Source organism: Vespula vulgaris, chromosome 1 (assembly GCF_905475345.1).
Source record: "Vespula vulgaris chromosome 1, iyVesVulg1.1, whole genome shotgun sequence".
In the NCBI taxonomy this organism is placed as follows: domain Eukaryota; kingdom Metazoa; phylum Arthropoda; class Insecta; order Hymenoptera; family Vespidae; genus Vespula; species Vespula vulgaris.
In genome coordinates this window covers 5541461-5563657 of record NC_066586.1, presented here as the reverse complement: position 1 = coordinate 5563657, position 22197 = coordinate 5541461, and the positions used below count along the sequence as shown (strand labels likewise).

General features: G+C 32.3%; 5 protein-coding genes across 10 annotated transcripts; 3 read left to right on the top strand and 2 right to left on the bottom strand.

Moving 5' to 3' along the window:
- The first annotated feature begins 211 nt into the window (after positions 1–211).
- Positions 212–3459, top strand: LOC127070860 (mitochondrial 2-oxoglutarate/malate carrier protein-like). Of its 2 annotated transcripts, none has more exons than XM_051009405.1 (6): positions 212–557; positions 1171–1386; positions 1492–1622; positions 1694–1864; positions 1950–2049; positions 2125–3459. In XM_051009405.1, the coding sequence occupies exons 1-6, from the start codon at positions 499–501 to the stop codon at positions 2324–2326; spliced, it is 879 nt and encodes a 292-aa protein (XP_050865362.1). In that variant the 5' UTR covers positions 212–498; the 3' UTR covers positions 2327–3459. The 2 variants fall into 2 exon arrangements, with proteins under 2 accessions (XP_050865362.1, XP_050865369.1); XM_051009412.1 differs by lacking the exon at positions 212–557 and adding an exon at positions 751–926.
- A 23-nt stretch (positions 3460–3482) lies between these two features.
- LOC127070836 (DNA repair protein Rev1) lies at positions 3483–8647 on the top strand. 2 transcript variants are annotated; one of them, XM_051009341.1, is made up of 7 exons: positions 3483–3618; positions 3766–3832; positions 4008–5430; positions 5511–5952; positions 6043–7741; positions 8197–8336; positions 8494–8647. In XM_051009341.1, the coding sequence occupies exons 1-7, from the start codon at positions 3560–3562 to the stop codon at positions 8645–8647; spliced, it is 3984 nt and encodes a 1327-aa protein (XP_050865298.1). In that variant the 5' UTR covers positions 3483–3559. The 2 variants fall into 2 exon arrangements, with proteins under 2 accessions (XP_050865298.1, XP_050865307.1); XM_051009350.1 differs by lacking the exon at positions 3766–3832.
- Positions 8640–14346, bottom strand: LOC127070847 (GMP synthase [glutamine-hydrolyzing]). Of its 4 annotated transcripts, none has more exons than XM_051009372.1 (9): positions 14199–14346; positions 11645–11912; positions 11334–11546; positions 10946–11243; positions 10280–10757; positions 9948–10189; positions 9689–9859; positions 9159–9590; positions 8640–9069 (listed from the first exon to the last, which is right to left on the bottom strand). In XM_051009372.1, exons 2-9 carry the CDS (start codon positions 11863–11865, stop codon positions 8968–8970), a joined length of 2157 nt encoding a protein of 718 aa, XP_050865329.1. In that variant the 5' UTR covers positions 11866–11912; positions 14199–14346; the 3' UTR covers positions 8640–8967. The 4 variants fall into 4 exon arrangements, with proteins under 4 accessions (XP_050865329.1, XP_050865339.1, XP_050865320.1 ...); XM_051009382.1 differs by lacking the exon at positions 14199–14346 and adding an exon at positions 13187–13748; XM_051009363.1 differs by lacking the exon at positions 14199–14346 and adding an exon at positions 13296–13748.
- Positions 13753–16222, top strand: LOC127067326 (cytochrome b5 domain-containing protein 1-like). Its single transcript, XM_051002132.1, has 4 exons — positions 13753–13826; positions 14776–14813; positions 15443–15627; positions 15707–16222. Exons 1-4 carry the CDS (start codon positions 13753–13755, stop codon positions 15944–15946), a joined length of 537 nt encoding a protein of 178 aa, XP_050858089.1. The 3' UTR covers positions 15947–16222.
- Positions 16223–18017: 1795 nt separating this feature from the next.
- Positions 18018–21389, bottom strand: LOC127067321 (malate dehydrogenase, mitochondrial-like). The gene is made up of 6 exons (XM_051002118.1): positions 21200–21389; positions 20787–21082; positions 18748–19005; positions 18524–18656; positions 18244–18446; positions 18018–18116 (listed from the first exon to the last, which is right to left on the bottom strand). The coding sequence occupies exons 1-6, from the start codon at positions 21387–21389 to the stop codon at positions 18018–18020; spliced, it is 1179 nt and encodes a 392-aa protein (XP_050858075.1).
- Positions 21390–22197: the final 808 nt, after the last annotated feature.

The following is a 22197-nucleotide window of genomic DNA, read 5'->3' as shown; positions in this document are numbered from 1 at the left end:
GAAATAACGTTTAAATTATATATAATTTTTTCTTATAAATCATACATTTATAATAAATCATACACATAGATAATAGTATGAATATTCGAATCGATTTTTTCAACTTTTTTATCTAGAGAGTTTTAAATTATTAGTTGAATATGCCGAGCAGATGGCGCCAGGAGTATAGAAAATTATCTACAATTTACATGACCTAAAAATATGGAAAATAAATTGAATATCTACTGATCATTGCTTCATAGTCCAACACGTTTCATCGTTCAGTACACGGAATTAAGATACTTTAAATGCGTTGAAGCGCCTCGAAAATGGTCTCTTAGTTTTTTTTCTCTTTAAATATTAATCATAATCTATTCCAAAAACGTGTGTAAATCCGTGTACTGTCTAAGAAATCTTAATAGTTTGAAGTAATTTTTTTGAAAAGTTATTCGTTCATTTAACACATACATGTTTATTTGTTGATATTTAACTTTATTTGGAGATAATAAAGAAATTAAAATGAGTGAGGAAAAACCTATACCAAATAGTGTCAAATTCGCCATCGGTGGTCTTTCTGGGTTTGTACTAATGATTCTTTTTTCAAAATGTTTTATTGCTTATTTTCAAATTATTTTTCCTGTTGTATTATCTATTCTAATATTTTATATATTTATATCTTGTTTTTATAATGAGAGACAAGTTATTTTCATTTTCTGCTTACATCAATAATTGTTGTATTATTCAAAAAATCGGCGATAATGAATTCAGAGGTCAAATCATTAATTATTGCTCACGTCCAAAGAAAAACAAATTATATTATTTTTAACTCTTAATAAAACGCGTTGATATCATGAAGTGACGTAAAAGAATTTGAAACTTGTACCCTTGCATTTCTCAACAATTTAGGCTATAAATAAAAATGTATCCAACCATGAAGATTTAAACTAGCTGGTATTTTTGAAAATTTAAACGATTAAAAAATATTTTATGTTTCTAATTCTAAATAATTCTGAATAAAAGAGAAAAAATTTCAGCTTTTTCAGTTATTTTTTAATAAATTACAATTTATTAAATATTTATTTCTATAACGTTTATATCATTTTATTTGATAAAAATTTATAAAATATAATTTAGATATAAGATAAGATGCATTTAAATGTAATGATAAAAGTTTTTTTTATATAATTATAGAATGGGTGCAACTGTCTTTGTACAACCATTAGATCTAATGAAAAACAGAATGCAATTAAGTGGACAAAAAACTACAACATTGGCCGTTGCAACCAGCATTCTTAAAAATGAAGGTATACTTGCTTTTTATAATGGTTTATCTGCCGGTTTATTGAGGCAAGCAACGTATACGACTGTTAGGCTAGGAGTATACACTTGGCTTTTCGAAGCAGCCTCGTAAGTATAATATACGGAAGCATTTAGTTAAATTAATGTAAATGTATTTTATATATAAAAATGAATTTAACTAATTATAGTTATTTATTATCTTGATATATTTAGAAAAGAGGGCCAACCAAAGTTTATTGTAAAAGCAGCCTTAGGAATGATTGCTGGTTGTATAGGTTCATTCGTAGGTACACCTGCAGAATTAACATTAATACGAATGACTGCTGACGGTAGACTACCACCTGGTAAATCATTGTTTGATAACTTGTTAGAATCAGTCTCAGTCTCATAAGTTTAATGTGCTAATTGTTTTCAGATCAAAGACGTAATTACAAAAATGTGTTTGATGCACTATTTCGTATAGTTAAAGAAGAAGGATTATTTACATTATGGAGAGGCGCAGTTCCAACCATGGGCCGTGCAATGGTTGTGAATGCAGCTCAATTAGCTTCATACTCTCAAGCAAAACAAATGTTACTTGAGACAGGTACATCATAAAAATGTATAACAATAATTCATTTACTTCAATATCTGCAGTATATGTTAATTTCTTTAATTTTATTTTAAAATAGGTCATTTTAAAGAAAATATTACATTGCATTTGATATGCTCCATGATTTCGGGTATCGTTACAACCATTGCATCTATGCCTGTAGATATTGCCAAAACGAGGTAATATATCGAACAACTTTTTAGATATGGGTGTTATTTACCAGTTGTGTCTGATCATATGTTTTCTTCGTCTAGAATTCAAAATATGAAAATAATTGATGGAAAACCAGAATATACAGGAGCATTGGATGTTTTTAATAAAATTATTACAAAAGAAGGACCATTAGCACTTTGGAAAGGTTTCCTTCCATATTATGCACGTTTGGGTCCTCATACAGTCTTAACGTTTATATTCTTGGAACAACTGAACAAAACTTACAGAAGATATTTTTCATGATTAGAATTGTTTATGTAATGTATTATTATATGCAAAGATCATAGAGAGACACCAAAAATGATTTCTCATATATTTTTTTTATTACATAAAAGATAACTTACATACCTTGCACAAAGTGTATGTATACTATAAACATATAGATAAAATTGTATGTTTCTATCTTCTTTTTGTAGGATTTGTAAATTAACGTTTCAAAGAATTCCATTAATACTGAAATTCATATTTGAATAACAACTAAGCATATAACAATTTTTTTTATATGCGCACAATATTGTTCTATTTTTTATAGATATATACATATTTATTACGAATCTGTTTTATTAAGTATTCATTATTTTGATTAATCATCATAGTGAATATATTCTAAACAAAATTTAATTCATATTAAAACACATTTTGTAATTTCCTGACTGTATAAAATTTGTAAGGCTAAATGTGAACACAAAAATTTATATCAACAATATTTTAAACTGTAATATAAAATAATATCAATGTATGTACAATCAGAGTAACAATCAGAAATCAAAATAAGTTACTGGATCTTTCATTGTAATCAAACAATGAAACTATACATTCTTTAAATATTCTTTACAGGTAAATGAGTCTGTCTGGTACAACTCTTTATATTACGTAATATATTTGTTATTTTTTGACGTTTATAGTAAATTCTTTGTTTTTATTTCTGAGAAATACTTATTTTATATTTTATTATTGTTTTTTTTAATGAATGATCTAGGAGAAATTAAAGGTGTATAGTAAGAAGATATAAAAATGTATAATACAGCAAGTACAAACAATATATTACCAGTTTTGTACACTATTACAGAAGTAAATGCTTTAATAATAAGCAGATGTATATAATTTTACTTTTCCACTAAGTATCCTTAATATTTTGTAATAAAAAAAATAAAAAACAAACAAAAAATAGACGTATTAAGTGCAACAACATGGTATTGTATTTCTCTAATGAATCAATTAAGAATAATAGCATACAGAACGATATATATATATATATATGTCCATATATATGTTGTACGTGGATGTGTATGTGGTTATCCTGTTTTACCTAACTTTACCCGATACTATGGCTGACATACTGTTTTCTAACAATAATAAATAAAAGTCGAATAGGAGTAGAATGGTTTTATTTATTCATAAACATTTCAAAAAAATTTGCTTTGAATTGAATTTTAATCCTTATTTTACTATCATTTATATTTTTATACATAATAAATGAGACAGATAGATAATATGAAGCATAATTTAAATAGGAGACATGGACTTGTGTTAAGGTTATATAATACAATTTTACATTGAATTTAGAAAAATGTGCATAATACTGTTATATTATGTATAATACTAATATAGCAATTAGTAAAACAAATTTTATAAAAAGATTTAAATATGTGCATAGTGTATAGTGTTTAATATTTTTATAGTTTTTATATTAAAATGGCAGTGAAAAAAAAAATCCAAAAATGGAATCAAAATGGTTTTGAAGAATGGGTATATAAATATTTTTTATTTGTTTTCACATTTTATAGTAGCATTAAGTTTGTAATATAAGAGTAAATGTATATAATGTATAACATTATAAGTTATATATATATTATTAAAAAACATGACGACTTCTTAATATACACATTGACATATTCAAATTAAAACGATAATTTGCTTCTAGGGTGGTTATATGGAAGCTAAGAAAGCAAAATTGGAAGAACAATTTAATGAAGAAGCAAAAAAAGAGCATAAGAATGCATCAAATTTATTTCAAGGAGTAGCTATATTTGTAAATGGTTATACGGATCCAACAGCCGATGAATTAAGAGAGTTAATGATGGCATATGGGGGAATATACCATCATTACATGCGACCTAAAATTACTACTCATATAATTGCATCAAATTTACCATATTCTAAAATTGTAATGTATAGAAAAGCTCAATGTCCAATGCCTGTTTGTAAACCCGAATGGATAACGGATAGTATCAAAGCTGGGAAAGTTCTAAACTATGAGAATTATTTGCTTCTTACTAATTGTATTGGTAGCCAGCCACAATTAAAATTTGAAATATGTGACAAAAAACATAATGTAAATAATGATACGAAAGAAAATGCTAATACAATACAAAGTACTGTCGAATCTGCTGTATTAAATATTGCTACTACTAGCGAGGACCTCAATCAACATAGTAATAATTCTTTGAATCCTATTAAAACAAAAGGAACATTACTTTCATCAAAAAATACAGAATTTATATCAGAATTTTATAACAACTCACGATTACATCACATTGCTACAATGGGAGCAACATTTAAAGATTACATAAATGAATTAAGAGATAAAAGCGATGGAAAATTTCCTGGTTTAGAACAATTGAAAAAACTAAAAGAATCTAAACAAAACTCTCAACATTCCAATGATTCATACTTATCAGAAGACGAAATGTTTTCTCCTCGAGAAAATGACAATGCAATAATAAAACAAGAACCTGTCATAATGCACATAGACATGGATTGCTTCTTTGTTTCTGTAGGTCTTAGAAATAGACCACATTTAAGAGGATTACCTGTAGCAGTGACGCATGCTAAAGGTAATAAAAGCACTAATACTAAATCAAATAACGCGAATAATAATGATCAGGATGAAGAAGAATGTACTTCTTTTTCTGAAATTGCATCATGTTCGTATGAAGCAAGAAATGCAGGTGTGAAGAATGGAATGTTTTTGGGTGAAGCATTAAAAATATGTCCTAAGTTATATACAATAAAATATGATTTTGAAGATTATAAGGAAGTATCATATAATTTGTACAACATAGTATCATCATATACGTTAGATATTGAAGCAGTAAGTTGTGATGAAATGTATGTAAACTGTACTAAAATACTTGAAGAATCACACTTAATGCCTATGGAATTTGCAACAATCATAAGAAGCGAGATTAGTCGGACTACAGGTTGTCCAGTGTCAGCAGGATTTGGAAGCAATAAATTAAGAGCAAGATTGGCAACAAAAAAAGCTAAACCTGATGGACAACTGTATCTAGAAAATAATAATATTATTTCATACATTGACACATTTAATGTACAGGATTTGCCAGGTAATGAAATTAGTATTAATTATTGTTTCTAAAGAATATAATTTCCTTATTAATGTCTATAAAATTATCTATTACAATAGGAGTCGGATATACAACCACAAAAAAGTTACATAAAATGAATATAAATACTTGTGCAGAGTTAAGATTGGTATCTTTAGGAACATTACAGAAAGACTTTGGAAAAAAAATGGGAGAATTATTGTACAATACGTGTCGAGGTATTGATAAAACAAAGTTAAATTTAGAACATGTAAGGAAATCCGTGTCGGCAGAAGTCAATTATGGCATTAGATTCGAAAATAATGGTGAAGCAGTAGATTTTTTAAAAAAGTTATGCATAGAAGTACATAGCAGATTAAAGAAAGCTAATGCAAAAGGTAGATGTATTACATTAAAACTCATGGTTAGAGCTAAAGAGGCACCTGTAGAAACAGTGAAGTTTATGGGTCATGGCCCTTGTGATTATATAACAAAATCAAAAAATCTAATGTCAGCCATTGATAATCTTACCATTATTACAAAGTAAGTATTTAAATCCTTTATTTGCTTAATTTATTCGATTATCCAAGATCAAAAAATTATTAAAATTTTATTGGACAATTTATGTTACAGAGAAATTATTGGTATATGGAATCAATTACATCAGACACCTAAAGATATGAGAGGAATAGGTATTCAAATCTCCAGATTAGAACTACAAAAAAATAAGTCTAATGATAATAATTTGATGAACTTTATTAATAAAACTAAACCACCTCAGATGAGAAATTTTTTTTTAAACGAATGTATAAATGATCAAAGTAACAAAAGAAATTTCGAAAATAATGAAACATTTTTTCATAATAAAGAAACAACGTCAACAACTACTAATACTAACGATTCTTTTTTCAAGCTTAATAATTCACGTTCGGTAAACATGAAAATAAATGACATAGAAACTTTGCCAAATAATAATGATACAAGAAATTCAAAAACTGACCTAATACAAAATTCTTCTTCTACATTTAATCGCTCGATAATTGTATTACCCTCTCAAGATATAAACGAGAGTGTGTTAATTGAATTGCCTGAAGAAATAAGATCTGAGATACTCGAAGCTAAATTGAAAAAACAAAACTCTTCGAATAATAAATTCAAATCGCAAATTCAAACCAATCAAGAAAATAATGTAAATATGAAAATTAATAATCCAAAACCAAATGAGAAAGAGGGAGAAAATTCCAAAGTAGAAAATACTTCAAATAATTTACAGTCTTCAGAGATAGCTAAAAGAGAATTGTCTAATAAAAATATAGAAGAAAATAACGTGCAACACTCTACTTGTCAAAAGAAGTTTTTAAACGGTACTTCCGAAGTTTACATGTTATCGCAAGAAATAGATGAATCCACATTAAATGAATTACCAGACAATATTAGAACTGAAATAATGAGTACAATGCTAAACAAAAAGAACGAAACTAATGATAAGAATAAAACATTGAAAAATGTACAAACACATCAGGAACAATTCTTCAAACAAATTAAACCAAATTCGGGAAAAAACACGAAAGCTGAATTACCACCACTTCGAGAATTAGATATGTCAGTCTTATTGGAATTACCTGAAGACATACGAAATGATATATTTAATCAATATAAAAGCAGTGAACATCAAAATACTAATAGTTCCAGCAGCAGTGCAGGTGTATCAAATGAACAAATAGATCATCAGAAAAATACGAAAGAATCGGTCAAGCGAAGCACGGCTATAGAAAATGTATCATTTTCGCAAGTAGATCCTGATTTTTTAGCAGCATTACCAGCAGATATGCAACATGATGTGCAACAATATTGCATTGCTAAGAAGAAAGAAGATCAAATAAAAAATACGAATAATTTGTCTGATAAAAATACTGTTGTTAATAATCCCAATAAACAATGGAGTGTATTACAATATGCGAAAAATGCAAGACCACTTTCCAAATCAAAAAATAACGGTAAATATTCTAAAGTCCTTTCGAGTAAAAATAAAACTAAGAAAGATATAAAATCAATGCCGAAAGTTAAAGAGCGCAGTAATAGACACGAAATAGAAACGGATAAAAAGAGTGATAATGTAAAAAATAGCAAATTAGATAATAAAGAAGATAAAATAATCAGCACATTAATATCCGATATAAATAATACAAATAATGAGAAAGATATTGTAGATGAAACCGAAACTATATTGGCATATAATCGACTTATTACAAATAATAAGGAAACTACGGATACATATCAAAGGACATTGATCGATATCGTCAATTCATTTTTCAGTCTTTCGATAGAACAAGTATGTCAAATTTTTACAGCTATATTAATTTCATGTAATAGTATTGTTACTACGAATATATATCATGTATAGTATTATATACATTTCGAAATGTACAAGAAAAATGATTTAACTTGATTATCACTGGATGCACTAATAAATAAACGTAAAGATTGTTAATTTATAAAAACAATACATTATTAACGAAAAAAATGCTCGTTAGCAAATATTATTATACATGGACATGTAATGTATATTACTTAATTAAAAAATCAATATTAATAATTCATGAATTGCATTGTGCATTATTTAGAATTTATGATAGATCAATGGAGAAACATACGTAATGTTGTAAACAACGTACATTTCTATATGCATAATAATATATTAATATTTGGACATGTTCAAATATACATGTAGTTAATAAGGAATTATAGTTGGGCATCGACAGAAATAAACAGGGCATATGTTTACAGATTAAAATGCAGATACAAACATGGATTGCTTCGAAAACTGAAAACGAAATCGACTTTTTCTCGCTTGCAATATTTCTTAGCATGCTTCCCAAGAAGAAACGCATTGAAGATTTATATATTCTCTTGAAAACCATGCACAGGTGGGAGTAATTTGTTTTATATGCAAAAACAAGATGTACATGTAAGAAAACGTAGAAGGGAATAAAGAGAAAATACCATTTCACTCGTGACTGATACTTAAATAAAAATAATATTTTGGACATGATACATTAACTTACTACATATTCTTCTGTTTAGATGTACGAAAAAAACTGGAAGTTGCATTTGGCATGGGATATATAGGAAAACGGTGGAACACGTTCAATGTTATATGCAGATCGAATACAACAGCGATCTAATGGTACCACCAATTAGATGCGATTGTTTCAAATATAACAACGATGTAATATAAATTTCCGGAATTTAATAAATTAATGTTTTTACAATGCGCTTAATAAGAAACGTATTTACAAGCAAACATAATACTTACCTTTAATTTCATCGAACACAGTAACATTTCTTAGATAACATAATAATGTACGATTATCAATAATGCATTTTTCGCAAGATTATTGTTCAAAGGTTTCATATAAATCGGTAAGAAGTCATAAACCTTGAATTCGTACGTATTTTTGTAATATATATATTTTTTAAATATATTTTTCACTTTGTAGTCGGTACGCGCAGGGGTGGTGAAAAAATAGAAAGGGGTGAGTTAGAGACGAGTATTTACTATTCCCATTCGGTGGTACCCGGCGGTTTAGGCGTTAGATCATATAAAACGCGCGAAATGCCGGGTACCGTAGATATTTCAGTCACCATTTTCTTCACCACCTGAGAAAGAAAATGATATTGTCAATATAATAGCAGACATATATTTCGGACGAAGAAAAAATTAATCGATTAAAGAACACGACACTTACGTGAATTGGTAATTCTTTTCCGGGAATAGCAGGAGTTCCTGTCATAAAATCGTTGGTACAGAATGGCCTAATCACGATCGAACGCTGACACGATGGCGTTCGAGAAGCGGCATCGCGATCGAAATGTATAGGAATTAGAACTATAGGCATCTGATTGATGACGCCCATGCAACCGTTTGCAGCCAAAACCTGATTTGCTAAATGATCTGCTTGTCTTAAGGTAGCTATCACATTGGATGTAAGATGTGTCTGTGTAATGTCTGTGACCGGATGATGAAGCTGTGGTCCAAAGATATAACATACGCGATTTACATTGTGGCACACACGTGGAATTAATCTCGCAAGGAACAACATATCTTCCCACTCCACTCCTTCTGAGATACTTTCTTCACTTGATAATCCTACTACATAGCTATAAGATCTACAGTCTCCCTGTATATATATATACATATACAAATTCTTCGTGTCATACGTTTTTGATCATTATTTTCAAATGCAATATATTATTTTTCAAATTAGAATTAACATACCTGAACTCCTACGCTACGAATAGGCAAAAGTGTAGCAGCGATATGACGACGGCTAGAAACTCTTCGTAGTTGTTGACGTTCTGTTTCGTTTGTCGTACCTTCTACGCGATTTAATAATGCATGCTTTTTCTGTAGCATTTGTTCATATTCCGCCATTATTTTAACTATTACCTGTCGCGCAAAATTAACGATTATATATTTTTTAATGGACCAGTAAGAGGCAATTGAATGATATTAGTTGGACGTCGTGATACGTTACCTGGGTTTCTGAGAAATCTTTGTCCATATACGGTTCATCAGCACAAAGAATGCGAATGGCAAGGCCGGGCCCTGGGAATGGATGACGAGAAACAAGTAACGCTGGTATTTCAAGATCGCATCCCAATTGTCTTACTTCGTCCTTATGAAAATCTTTTAGAGGTTCTACTACATGACCTCGTGCTCTCAATGCTCTCACAAGATCGCTATCGTTGTGATGCGTCTTTATAGCATCAGCTTTACCTGATTTTTGTGATCAATCATTAAAATATCTTCATTGCTTTTACAGGTGTTTTAACGTAGATGAATAAAGTTATATGAATGTGACTTTACCACTCGCCATGGCATTTGCACTCTCTATGAGGTCAGGCCTGAGAGTGCCCTGTCCAAGGATTACTTCTTCAGGTTTCAAACCTAATTCTGCAATTGCTTCATTGGCTACCCTTACAAAAACGTCCCCAATAATTTTTCGCTTTTCTTCTGGATTGGTTGTCGCGCACAACATTTTTGTTAGTCTTGTTCGCGGAGTAGTTCCCGTACTAACAATTCCTTTGCTGTTTATAGTGTTTGCATTCAAGGCTGGATTAATGTTATCCAAAGGAACTGAGGTAGTGCCTTGCATGAAACAATGTGCAGCGTTTACTACCCTCAATCTGATTCCTAATTGGGACAAACTCTGTTCCACGAATTGCGTTTCTCCTTTGCGCATGAAGCCATTGTTGATATGCAGCGCGATAACTTGATCTTTACTGAGTGCCTTGTTCAATAGCACTGCACATACCGTCGAATCCACGCCTCCGCTCACCAACAACTATGATCGTTTTTTTCTATTTCAATTGACAATTACACTTTCGCATATGTATCATTTATATTTTTAATCACTTTTAAATATCTTTAGAAATATTTTATCTCGATATAATCGCTACATAACAACTTCAATAATTTGCTTACTTTACTATATGAATCTTTTAATTCGCGAAAAAAACGTATATTACTTACCAAAACTTTCTTATTATCAACAGCGTGTCTGATATACTGAATACATTGTGCTTCCCTATCACGAAGCGTATAATTACCCGTAAGACCAGCTATTCCGTAAAGAAAATTGTGCAGCATTATTTTTCCATTAGGCGTTAGGTCTACTTCCGGATGAAATTGCACTCCGTATAAATTCATTTTATCACTGGCTATGCCTACAATAAAGTTTGATGATTTGGCAGTAATACGAAAACAGTCTGCAATCCTGTCTATACTGTCTCCATGCGTTAGCAATACCATTTGTTCTTTCTCCAAGCCCCTGATGCATAATATATCAAATATAAGTATATGAACATTGGATATATTTTATATATTTTCAAATAGTCACTTTGAAATAAAATGTACACACTTAAATAAAAGGCACTTGGTATCTATTTCAATGGAATATTGACCATCTTCACGTCCTGATTTTCTTACAATAATACCCCCAAATTCTTTATTCATCATTTGCATTCCATAACATATTCCTAATACAGGAATTCCTATTCGGAAAATATCTGCATCATATCTGGGTGCATCTTCTGCATATACTGAACTAGGTCCACCAGAGATAATAATAGCTCTATAAACAAAAAAGAAAACAACGAACAAGTTTGATTTTAAATTTCTCTAATGATTAATAATTTTTTTTATTAAAATTCAGTATATTGTTATCTTTACTTATATCCTTTTTCCTGAAGAGTAATAGCTGGTGTGTCCAGAGGCAAAATATCACTATGAATATTAAGCTCATGAACCTTTCGATCTATCACTTTGCCGTATTGTGCACCTGCATCCAAGATAGCAACACGTTCATCGATGCAGGATATTCCAATGGCCCCCTCATCAGCTCCATTATTTCTATCTGCGCGAAACAATGGGCCGTCCGCGCTTTTTTCCATTTCAAATTTACAGCTGTGCTATGGTCTTTGCTGTTATGTTGACAATCCTACAATAAGAATATATATAATAATATATATTTATAAATTTATGATTAACTTTTATGAAACATATATGAATAATAAATATGTAAATAATTTTAAGCACGCCGATGTAATCTATATTTATTAATACATTGAAATTTTTATATATTATATTTGCTAATTTTTATCTATAAATGTTAAAATATTTATATAGAGAATAATACTTTTATATTGAAAGTGGTTATTACTTTTGGTTAAACTTGGTTATTAACATGTTTTTAAAATGTAAGTTTAAGATCAATTTTTTAAATAATATTACTTTAAAATATTGATAAAGCCGATTCATGATGTCACATTTATATCTTTATTTTTAAAAATATACTATTGAGAACAGTTTGGTTTCAGATAAGAAATGTATAATTATAATTATATGACCTCATTTCATAATAATTTTGATGAGAATAATTTTTTGTAAATAGGTTATCACTTTATTATACTGTCAACTTGACCTATTATATAATCAAATTTATTATATGATGTTCAAATATTATTTTTAAATAAATATAATATGTGTGTGGGTATATATATATGTATGTATATATATATGCATATATATTTATATATATATATATATCTATACACACACACATACACATATATATTTAAATACATATATATGCATTTTTAATTTAACGTAAAAGACTGAGAAAAATAGTATAGAAACATTTATTGTTCTTAAAATATCTTTTTCTGGATCATTCGAGTGAAATAATATTTATAAACTTTTTCATAGTTCCTTTTTTGTAAACTTATATAAACAATAATATTGATTTTATGGAAATTTATTTAATATGATCATATAATCAAATAGTAAAAAAAACCAAGGTCCAAGTATCGTATACAGATATGCAGTATTTCAATCTTCAAGCAATAATCACATAATCGACACAAAAAAGCAATGTTACAACTTAGTTGAATCTATTATCTTTTAATCTATGCGAGCAAAGGTATCAAGGTTCTTATTTAAATGGCATAAAAACGGAAACAACTCTGAATTTATTAATGTCTATCTGCATGAATATATACAGATCTATTCTAATCATTATATGACTGAATATAATGAACTGTCTGACAACTACTACTGTACAGTGTACATCACAAAACATAACGCGCTACTTTGCATTTTCGTTTTGAAAAATACGCGCCCTCTCACGATAAATACGTAATCATTCGATAGGGTAACTTGAAAATAATGAAAATGGAGTAGGAGAATAATTAGTTAAAAACAATTCACCGGTACCGTAATTTTATGAGCACGTTTCGATGCGATCGACGTATTGAGCTGTTATGCGGCTGACTTGCTTGGGTTGCGTCGTTAAGCGATAATCAAGATATACTTAAAGACTTACCGAATGAAATCAGATTGGCAATATTTGAGACGAGTACAATATAATCACACAACGTAAAAGTAATTACAGGAAAACAGAACCTGCACACTCTGGACGAGGCGGCCATTCAATCGCCACAATGCAGTGACTGCTTTCAGGCTTCAAGTAAACGGGAGAGCCAACCTAGCGACTCGAAATTTTTTAAGATACCAGAAGCTTCGCGAGAAAATCGCTTTATCGACCGGGAGTAACTCTTTCACCAATAAAACACATTTTCTTTTCCTTTAACCGATCGATTTCGTTATGTCATTGCACCACACAACTAAAGACTTTTCATTCGTCGAATACATTTATTATTTATCACTACTTTCGAAGTATACTTGCGTTACAAGACCTTCTTATACCAATTAATACGATTCTTTTTCTTTCCTCTGTTCTAGATTTAGTCCATTGAGTTTATTACTACTGTGGCAGAGACATGCTTACCTTCCCCTTGTTGAAGGAGGATCAACAAAGAAGGAGATATATTCTATCTCAAGCTTTTGCAGGGATGTAAATACACATCTGAATACCCTGCACCTTTTCTTTTTTTTTTTTTTTATCCTTTGGATTTCTTTTTGTTCTTAATTTTCATTATAATACATGTGTCATTTAAATGATTAACGAACAAGCATGAGCAGATGTGTATGTGTATATATGTATATGTATGTATATATGTGTGTGTATGTATATCTATATGTATGTATATGTGTATGTGTATATATATATATAGAATGTAAAAATAAAACAATTAAATAAACATTGTATCTTTATGTTAAATACAACGTTATAAAATATCGAAACATTAATAAACACAAACGAATTAATATTTTAACTTTCAATTTTGCATACACAATGAAACAAATATTAATCATAGATTCTTACACTATTAAATAGGCCTTTTCTAGCTCACTAAAATGATAGGCACCATTACGAAAGTAGTGAAAAAGAAGAAAATATCTTGTCTCTAAGGTTTGGCTTTTTGTGTTATGTAGATACTGTAGCAGTTTCTTCTTAAACGCGAGCGCCACCTACGAAAGCTGAAGAGAAATTAATATGAACAGTGCTGTAATTAGAATTTTAGTGAGTGGGTTTTCGTACATAGTAATCTTCTCCTGACGTGATCCGTGCAATCGATATATTTTTCAATAAGATTATGCATCGTTTAAAATAATGTAACTGATTGACTATGTAAACGTAGAAATAAAATTTCTATTTATTACGTTGCTATGAATTTCTCCAAATAATCAGTGCAGTAAATATAAGCGAACTATTTAATCGTCTCGTTTTATTATTATTCTTATATATACTTTTTTAACTCTTACATTTTTAAAATAGCCACGTATTTGAAAAATTTGATCTGCATTATCGACTGGTATGCCGATCGCAGTGTCACAATTGGTACATATTGGTACTAAAATTAGTCAATCGCAAAAATTTGAAAAGTGCTAATATCGAGTAGTTCGTTACGAGGCACCGGATCGAAAACTTCGCGAACAGGTATTTCATTTATTTGATTTATAAAAAATATCTAGACATGTATTTATCTTCATTTTATTGAAACGTTAGATACGATTTTCTTATTTTATCACTATTCGGATCTGATTAAATACGTTCGAAATGCGTAGTGGTATGAAAACAAAATTATTGTCGATGTTAAGGTGACGTAGTGACCGTTAAAAAATATGGTAGCTAAGTAAGTTTAACGGATCTAAATAGAATCTCTTTACTTTTGTTTCGAATAAGTATGTAGTTTCAAATCGTAAGTATAGTGAACGTAATCGAATCAAACACGAACGAATGGTACATATATTAATTTTTTAAAATGTCGTTCTATCGTTCGGAAAGTACTATTCTTATCGATTACAAAAATTCATTAAACACTTTAGACAGTCTTCATTCTGACGAATACTTTTTACCCACCGAAGTAGCGATACACAATAAATCAAACGATTGTTGGGTTTCTTGTAACGGCGTCGTTTACGATCTGACTGATTTATGTAAATTGTGGTTATGTACACGAGCGATAAAACCTATAATAGCGTACGCAGGAAAAGATATTAGTCATTGGTTCGATCATAATCGAGATGATATTAAATATTATATTCATCCTGTTACCGGTGTATCAGTACCATATTGTCCACATGGACCAATACCGGATGTATCCGATTATGTCGTACCTTCTACAGATTGGCGACCGTTAAACAAATGTCCATGGTGGTTAGACGAAAAATATAAGTTAGGCAAACTCACAAAAAATCCACGACCTTGTAGAATTATCAATGTTCTTACCAAAACGAGTTGTGTTATAATGGTAATTAATTATATTAATCTTTGATAGATTGAGGATATATCGAAATCTTTTTCCGACTTCATACACGTTTTTCATTTAGGTTTGCGAAGAGGATACGATTAAACGTATTCAAGAACGTGCTTCGTTATTTATTCCACATGGACAAAATTACTCATGGACATTTGAAGGGAAAAATATCAATCTCGATGGTACATTAACGGAAAATAATATTCCGGATGAACGCGAACGTTTCGTAGCTTGTGGACTTCCCGAGGATTATTATGTTCCAAGTATTATGTGTTATTACATCGACGAGGAAGATTTGTACGAATCCGATTAATCCGAAATTAACGGGCTACGTAATAATAATTAATTATTGTCGAAATATTAACGAAATTATTATCGGATAATGCAATTATTCTTTTTTTTTTCGTGAATTTTAACAAGAAATTTTCTACCTTATCGAATGTCGTACATAATACTTCTCCTTCGTGAAAGATGGCAGCACCATTCTCAGATGCAATTGTAATTGCAATTACTACACACACACACACACGTGTGTGCGATGAAAAATTATTAGACAATAATTAATATAAGCAAATATTTTATAATTCATAACCGGTTTTGTTTAATCAACATTTTATATTTAAGTTCGATGATGTACTTTTAGTTCATTTTTTCTCTTTTTCGCTTTTTTTTATGTAAAAAAAAAAAAAAAAAAAAAAAAAAACAAGAAGAAAAATCGTCGTATATCATCATTTCGAAGTACTCTGACGATATTCGCGGAAAATAAATGCGTCCGATCCTCGCGTAGATGTGGTTTGCTCGTAAAAGCGAAGCCCCGTTGAGAGAAGAAGCCCTGCCACCGCTTACGATCCGCTCGTCAAAACGTTTTACGGGTTTATTCTCGGCCGATCTTCCGTGCATCTTGGTCCATTGTTTCGATTTATATCTTCTCTCTTTCTCTCTCTCTCTTTCTCTCTTTCTCTGTCTGTCTGTCTTTCTTTCTTTCTTTCTTTCTTTCTTTCTTCTCTCTCTCTCTCTTTCTGTTTTCTTTTCTCTTTTATATACGTAGCATAAGTAGTATAAGTATTTTGTATAAATAACAAACGTATTTTTGTTTACATTTTTTTTTTCAAATTTACAAAACGAATAAGAAGAAGAAGAAGAAGAAGATAAAAAAATATATATATATTTTACTATAATTAAGTAGAATAACGTTCTTGTCGTCGTAGAGAAGGCGAAGGATTCGTTTCAGTACCGTATCGTCGGTTGGTCGATATGGTTGTAAATCATTTTAGAGCTACCACCCGCGTCTTTCGCAATGACAATCGGTAATAACAATCCCGAAGGAAGGAGGCCACGGTAGGAGAAAAGAGGAGAGGAAGCTAAAGGTATAACTGGAGAATCGACGGTCTCGTCTTTTAAGATTGCTTCGAAGTGTGTATAACAGAGATAGGAAGAAAAAGAAAGAGAAAGAAAGAGATAGAGCGATAGAGAGCGATAGAGAGAGAGAGAGAGAGAGAGAGAGAGAGAGAGAGAGAGAGAGAAAGGGAGAGAATATGTATGTGTGACATAGGAAGGAAAAAGACCGAAGCACGGTCATTAGGGCACACGCGCGGCCACGAACATGGTGTAATCGTAAACCGCGAGGAGCATAAAACGACTCGGTAGAAAAAGTCATTTACTGCGTCTTTCATACACGTGCGGAGCCAAGCTGGACGTGAAGCTATCTAGAGAGAAAGAGAAAGAGAAAGAGTAAGAGAAAGAGAGAAAGAGCACTGACCCTGAGATGCGATCGCAACGTAGAGAGAGAGAGAGAGAGAGAGAGAGAGAGAGAGAGAGAGAGAGAAGGTATCTTTGTCATAGCTTCTTTCGAAGATGGACGTCTCCAAGATGAAATTAAGTATTAAAAGGAAAAAACTGGATAATAGTCGGAATGAAGTTCTTGCGTATCTCTCTCTCTCTCTCTCTCTCTCTCTCTCTCTCTCTGTTAGTAGGTATGAATTTTCTTCAATTTGAAAAAGCTACCTTTCTAGTTCGCGCGATATATATTTTGTCTTTCATGTATAGATATACATATGTATATAATATGTATGCACGTGAATACGAATCATCGTGTCATTACGGTACCCATCGAGCGTCATCAACCAATCTCCTCACGTAACTGCGTCGCTTGAATCGATTTCCAAACGAACCGTGCCTTCCATGACGTTTCCAACCGCAATTCGCATAGATATCGCAAATGAGATTGCTACAGTTACCGCGCGTCTAGAGTATAACGGAATAAATGATAAATCGCTTGGTTGCCTTTATGACGTACATATATATATATATATATATATATATATATATATATATATATTTATTGTATCCTTTACGATTATTTATACAAGATTATAAAATCTCGATCAAATTCGACGAATGTGAGTCGGTGTGAACGCACGATGACAAACGTCGGGATAGATGGGACACTTTTCCGATGACGATTTAGATCCAAGAGCTAATGTCTGTTTAAGAATAAACGAGATAGTTATTAGAAATTAATTTTTAATAAACGATAGAACGGTTTTTTACAAGTACACATACGCATGCACGCGCACACACACACACAACTTTCTCGAATTTATCGATTACCTCGCCTTGACTAATAGCTTTTGTTAAAACAGGTATCGCGTCGAGCAACAGTTTACATTCGTCGTCGTTAAGAGGTTGGATACCAAGGTACTTTTGGATACCGTCTGGACCTAATTCGAGTTGGGAAGCAAAGTACGTCACTTCCGGTATCACGCAGGAACGAACGTAAGCACATTCCACTACTCCACTTTGTTGTCGTATCGCTAACGACAATATCATTAATTATTATCGTCGTATACTTTATCCTTCCTCGTAATCTTTCTTTCATCATTGATCGTACCTTTGCAAAGGGAAATGCAAAATCTAGCGATGGCAAAAGCCGATGCATATACCGAAACGTTTTGTCCATTATATCCTTTTGAAACTTCTTCGTCAGCTTCTCTCACGAAATTGGTTAAATCCTTCATATCTTTCTAAAATAGCAATTACTTTTTTAAGATCCTTTTCGAGTCTTATCGATCTCTTGTAAAAGTTGCTCGTTGAATATTTATCAAAATCAATAACCGCTGATAAGAAAACGCGTGGTATCATTTGCGAGAAGAGAGGGATACGTGTATACGGACAACATCCTCCGATAACCGGCACCATCACACACTCCGGTGCTATATTAACCATTTTTGCGACGAAACTATTTGCTCTTACGCAATCGAGCGTATTCACTCCAAAGATACGTTTATATTCGTAAATCCCAGCTTTCTTATACATTTCTACTGCTACGGGTATTAAACTATTAATCGGTTGCATCGCGATCGCTAACATCGCCTGTAATGAAAACAAAATGATTATTCGTTCGTTTGAATATCTATCGAATAAACGCGATAAAATAACGTTATAATTTACATTGCTCGCACGGTACAATGACACGCGAATTTTAAAGACACGAAAGTTTTATTTCGATCTAAAAACTTTATATCCGTAGAAGGAAAGAATATTTATTAAAGCGACATTGTTGATATTAAATAATCAAAAATATAAATCTCACGATGTTTCTCGTTTACGAGAACAAAGAGGATAAAGAGGATATGAGAAACGCGTCATTGGTTTTGGTAAAGAAAAAACAAAAAAATCAAAAGAAAGAAAGAAAGAAAGGAAGAAAGAAAGAAAGAAAGAAAGAAAAGATGTGGTGGGAGAAGAAAAATGGAAGACGATCGACGAGCGACATCCTTGTCCTTGTCGAGACACCGTGTCGAGAGGAGGAATGTCGAAAACAGCTTCGGCGTAATTAATGAAGCTGCGAGGGCGTTAAAAGCCGAGGCCAACCGCTATACATAAGAAATGATGTTCGGTCGTACATAAAACACGAAGACTGGCCATTATTCGGCCGTACAACGTACTTTCGCTGCCGACCACATCTTTTCACGAGCAAAATGCCAGACGCTCGCGCATACGCCTCGGTAGGATAAACACGAGCGGGAAGATTAAAAATGTTTTGCTTGGCCAAGAGCCGACATACTGGAAACGAAGCAATCTTTTTGTTTTTTTTTTCCTTTCTTTCCTTCTTTCTTTTTTCAATCTTTCCCTTTTTCTTTTTTTTTTCTTTTTTTCTCTTTTCTTTTCTTTTCACGAGCCATGAGAAAACGTTTCAAATCGTTCGTGAAAATAAATGGGTAACGTGACTATCTACGATTCGTTTCTCATTAGGATATAAAGTAATGACGGTACAATGAAATTGATAGAGTGGAATATAAAAAGTAAAGATCGTTTTCTAAACGATCCCCCTTTCGTTGTAAACTCATCGAGTCGAGTACGTTTAAAAGGTTACACTTGAATCGTTTCTAACGAGCAACGAACGAATCGATCCGAGCTCTCAACTCACTTTGGAAGGGACGACGAATCGAGTGGTTTCGTTGGAAGGAGAAAAAGAAAAACGGGTAGAAGGGACGATTCGTTCTAGGAAGAGTTTCAGATCGGAATAGTTAATGCACGGTTAAATTAGTTTAATTGGATACGGTTCATCGAAGCGATGTACTTACGTTGTTAAAGGGATTCCCTTTCTCTTCGGTGATATAATACATCGAAAACTTTATGTTAATCAAACAGATCTCTCTGACACTTTCTCTTTCTCAAGAGAGAAAACGAAAGAGAGAGAGAGAGAGAGAGAGAGAGAGAGAGAGAGAAAGAGAGCATGATATCTATTGCGATTAGAGTCGAAGAAATCGAACGAGTAAATAAATCTTATCTAACGTTTATGTCGAAGTTTCTGCGTAAGATACGTGAGCTATGTGTGTATACTATATTTGTATACACACCTGTATACGTAAACAGGTATATATGTATGTGTACGTTTAAATGGAAGAACGTGTACTAAGATATTCCGACAAAGAGATCGTTGCATCGTAGAATCGTCTCGCGATCTCGTCGACGGATCGATCCGACGTCGTTTAGGAAATTATCGCGAGAAAGATGCGAGTACTTGCTCGAGAAAGATACTAATAGAAAGAGAGAAAGAGAGATGCTCGCACGCTTGGCAAGCAATTTGCATCGTAATTAAGATTGTCAGTTTTGTTAGTATCTTTCACCCCGTGGTCGTTCTGGCCGCTTACCCGAGGACAGCTTCTAATGACGTTCGGCAGTAAATCCGACAAGATCTCGGCGTTTGACTCGAGTAATTCCGTCGGTGTCGATTCGTATTTAAGATTTTTCCCAGCTACGAGAACGACCACTTTTGCGTCCTGCAGCGTTTGCGTCAGGGATTCCTTGTTGTGCGGATACGTCGTGACTTTGCATCTCGTGTCAACCTGATTGAGCTCCGATGCGAGATAGTCCGTCGACTCTTTATCGTATAGCGAAATCTCGTCGATCAAGGAGGATCGTTTCAGGAGTAGCGACAAAAATCTACCTTTAATATTACGCGAAATTGCGCTTGAATAAAACGTCTTGTAGGTTAATTCGATCTTAACTATTAATGTATCGTTATCACGTTTATATCTTATCGTTAAAAAAGTTGACTTAATACCGGTCTCATTGTTAGCACCGAGTATCGAAATTTTCATTGATTTCGAGAGAAATATATTGGATCCACGAAATCCTCGATTTTGATAAACAGTTACTTCTGGTCTTGCTACGTCGAAATACTTTTCTTTTCCAAAACGAAGAGAACATATGGATAAACTTCGGCGTAGATGACGACATTTTAAAGATAACATTTCGTCCGTCGTTCTTGTTAATTTAATTTAGTTTAATCATTTTCACGACGTCTGTCAAGTGAACACGTAAATACTTACGTACTTGGAAAGGAAACAAACGAATCTCTGCTCTCACGATGATCGTTGCTTCCAAGGAATCCGTTCGTACGTTCAACGAACGATAAGAGAAGAGTTCCAAGAGATCGAGAGCCGTAGCTTCGAAGAGTCACGTCCAGACGACCTTCTTAGGATCCACAAAATGCTTCTTCTCGTGCTACGTCCTCGTCTTCGTTGGTGATATCGCACGATTCCTTCTTCGTTTGTAGTCGCTTTCCAAGGAATGCATTCTCCGTTTGTAGATTACAGGAACGTCGATATTATTTCTTGGATTTTACGAAGGACTTTCCATTGGTCCAGGGCCGTCGAACGACGGGGAGCCTGTTTCTAGTATTGCTTCGACTCGATAGTTTCTTTCGTACGACATGGCTTACCGTATCATAGAAAGAGCTCCATAGTATTGCTGGCTTATTCGTAAAGCTATTCGTGCAAGAGACAAGGACAAGGATACGAGAGATAGTGGGAAGATGGTGACGAGAAAAGAGGAGATTAGTAAGAAGAGGAAAAAGACGAAGAGAGAAAGAGAGAGAGAGAGAGACTAAAAGCGACCGGTCGCATCGGTAATGATATCCCATTGCTATTTTATGCCACACTGATGCTGATGATTTCCTTCTGAAGAATTGCTTTGACCGCAAAGACCTTCCTCGAATCGCCCTCTTTTAACCTCTTCGAAATCATCGCTTGCGATCTTGGTTCAACGTGGAAAGAAAAA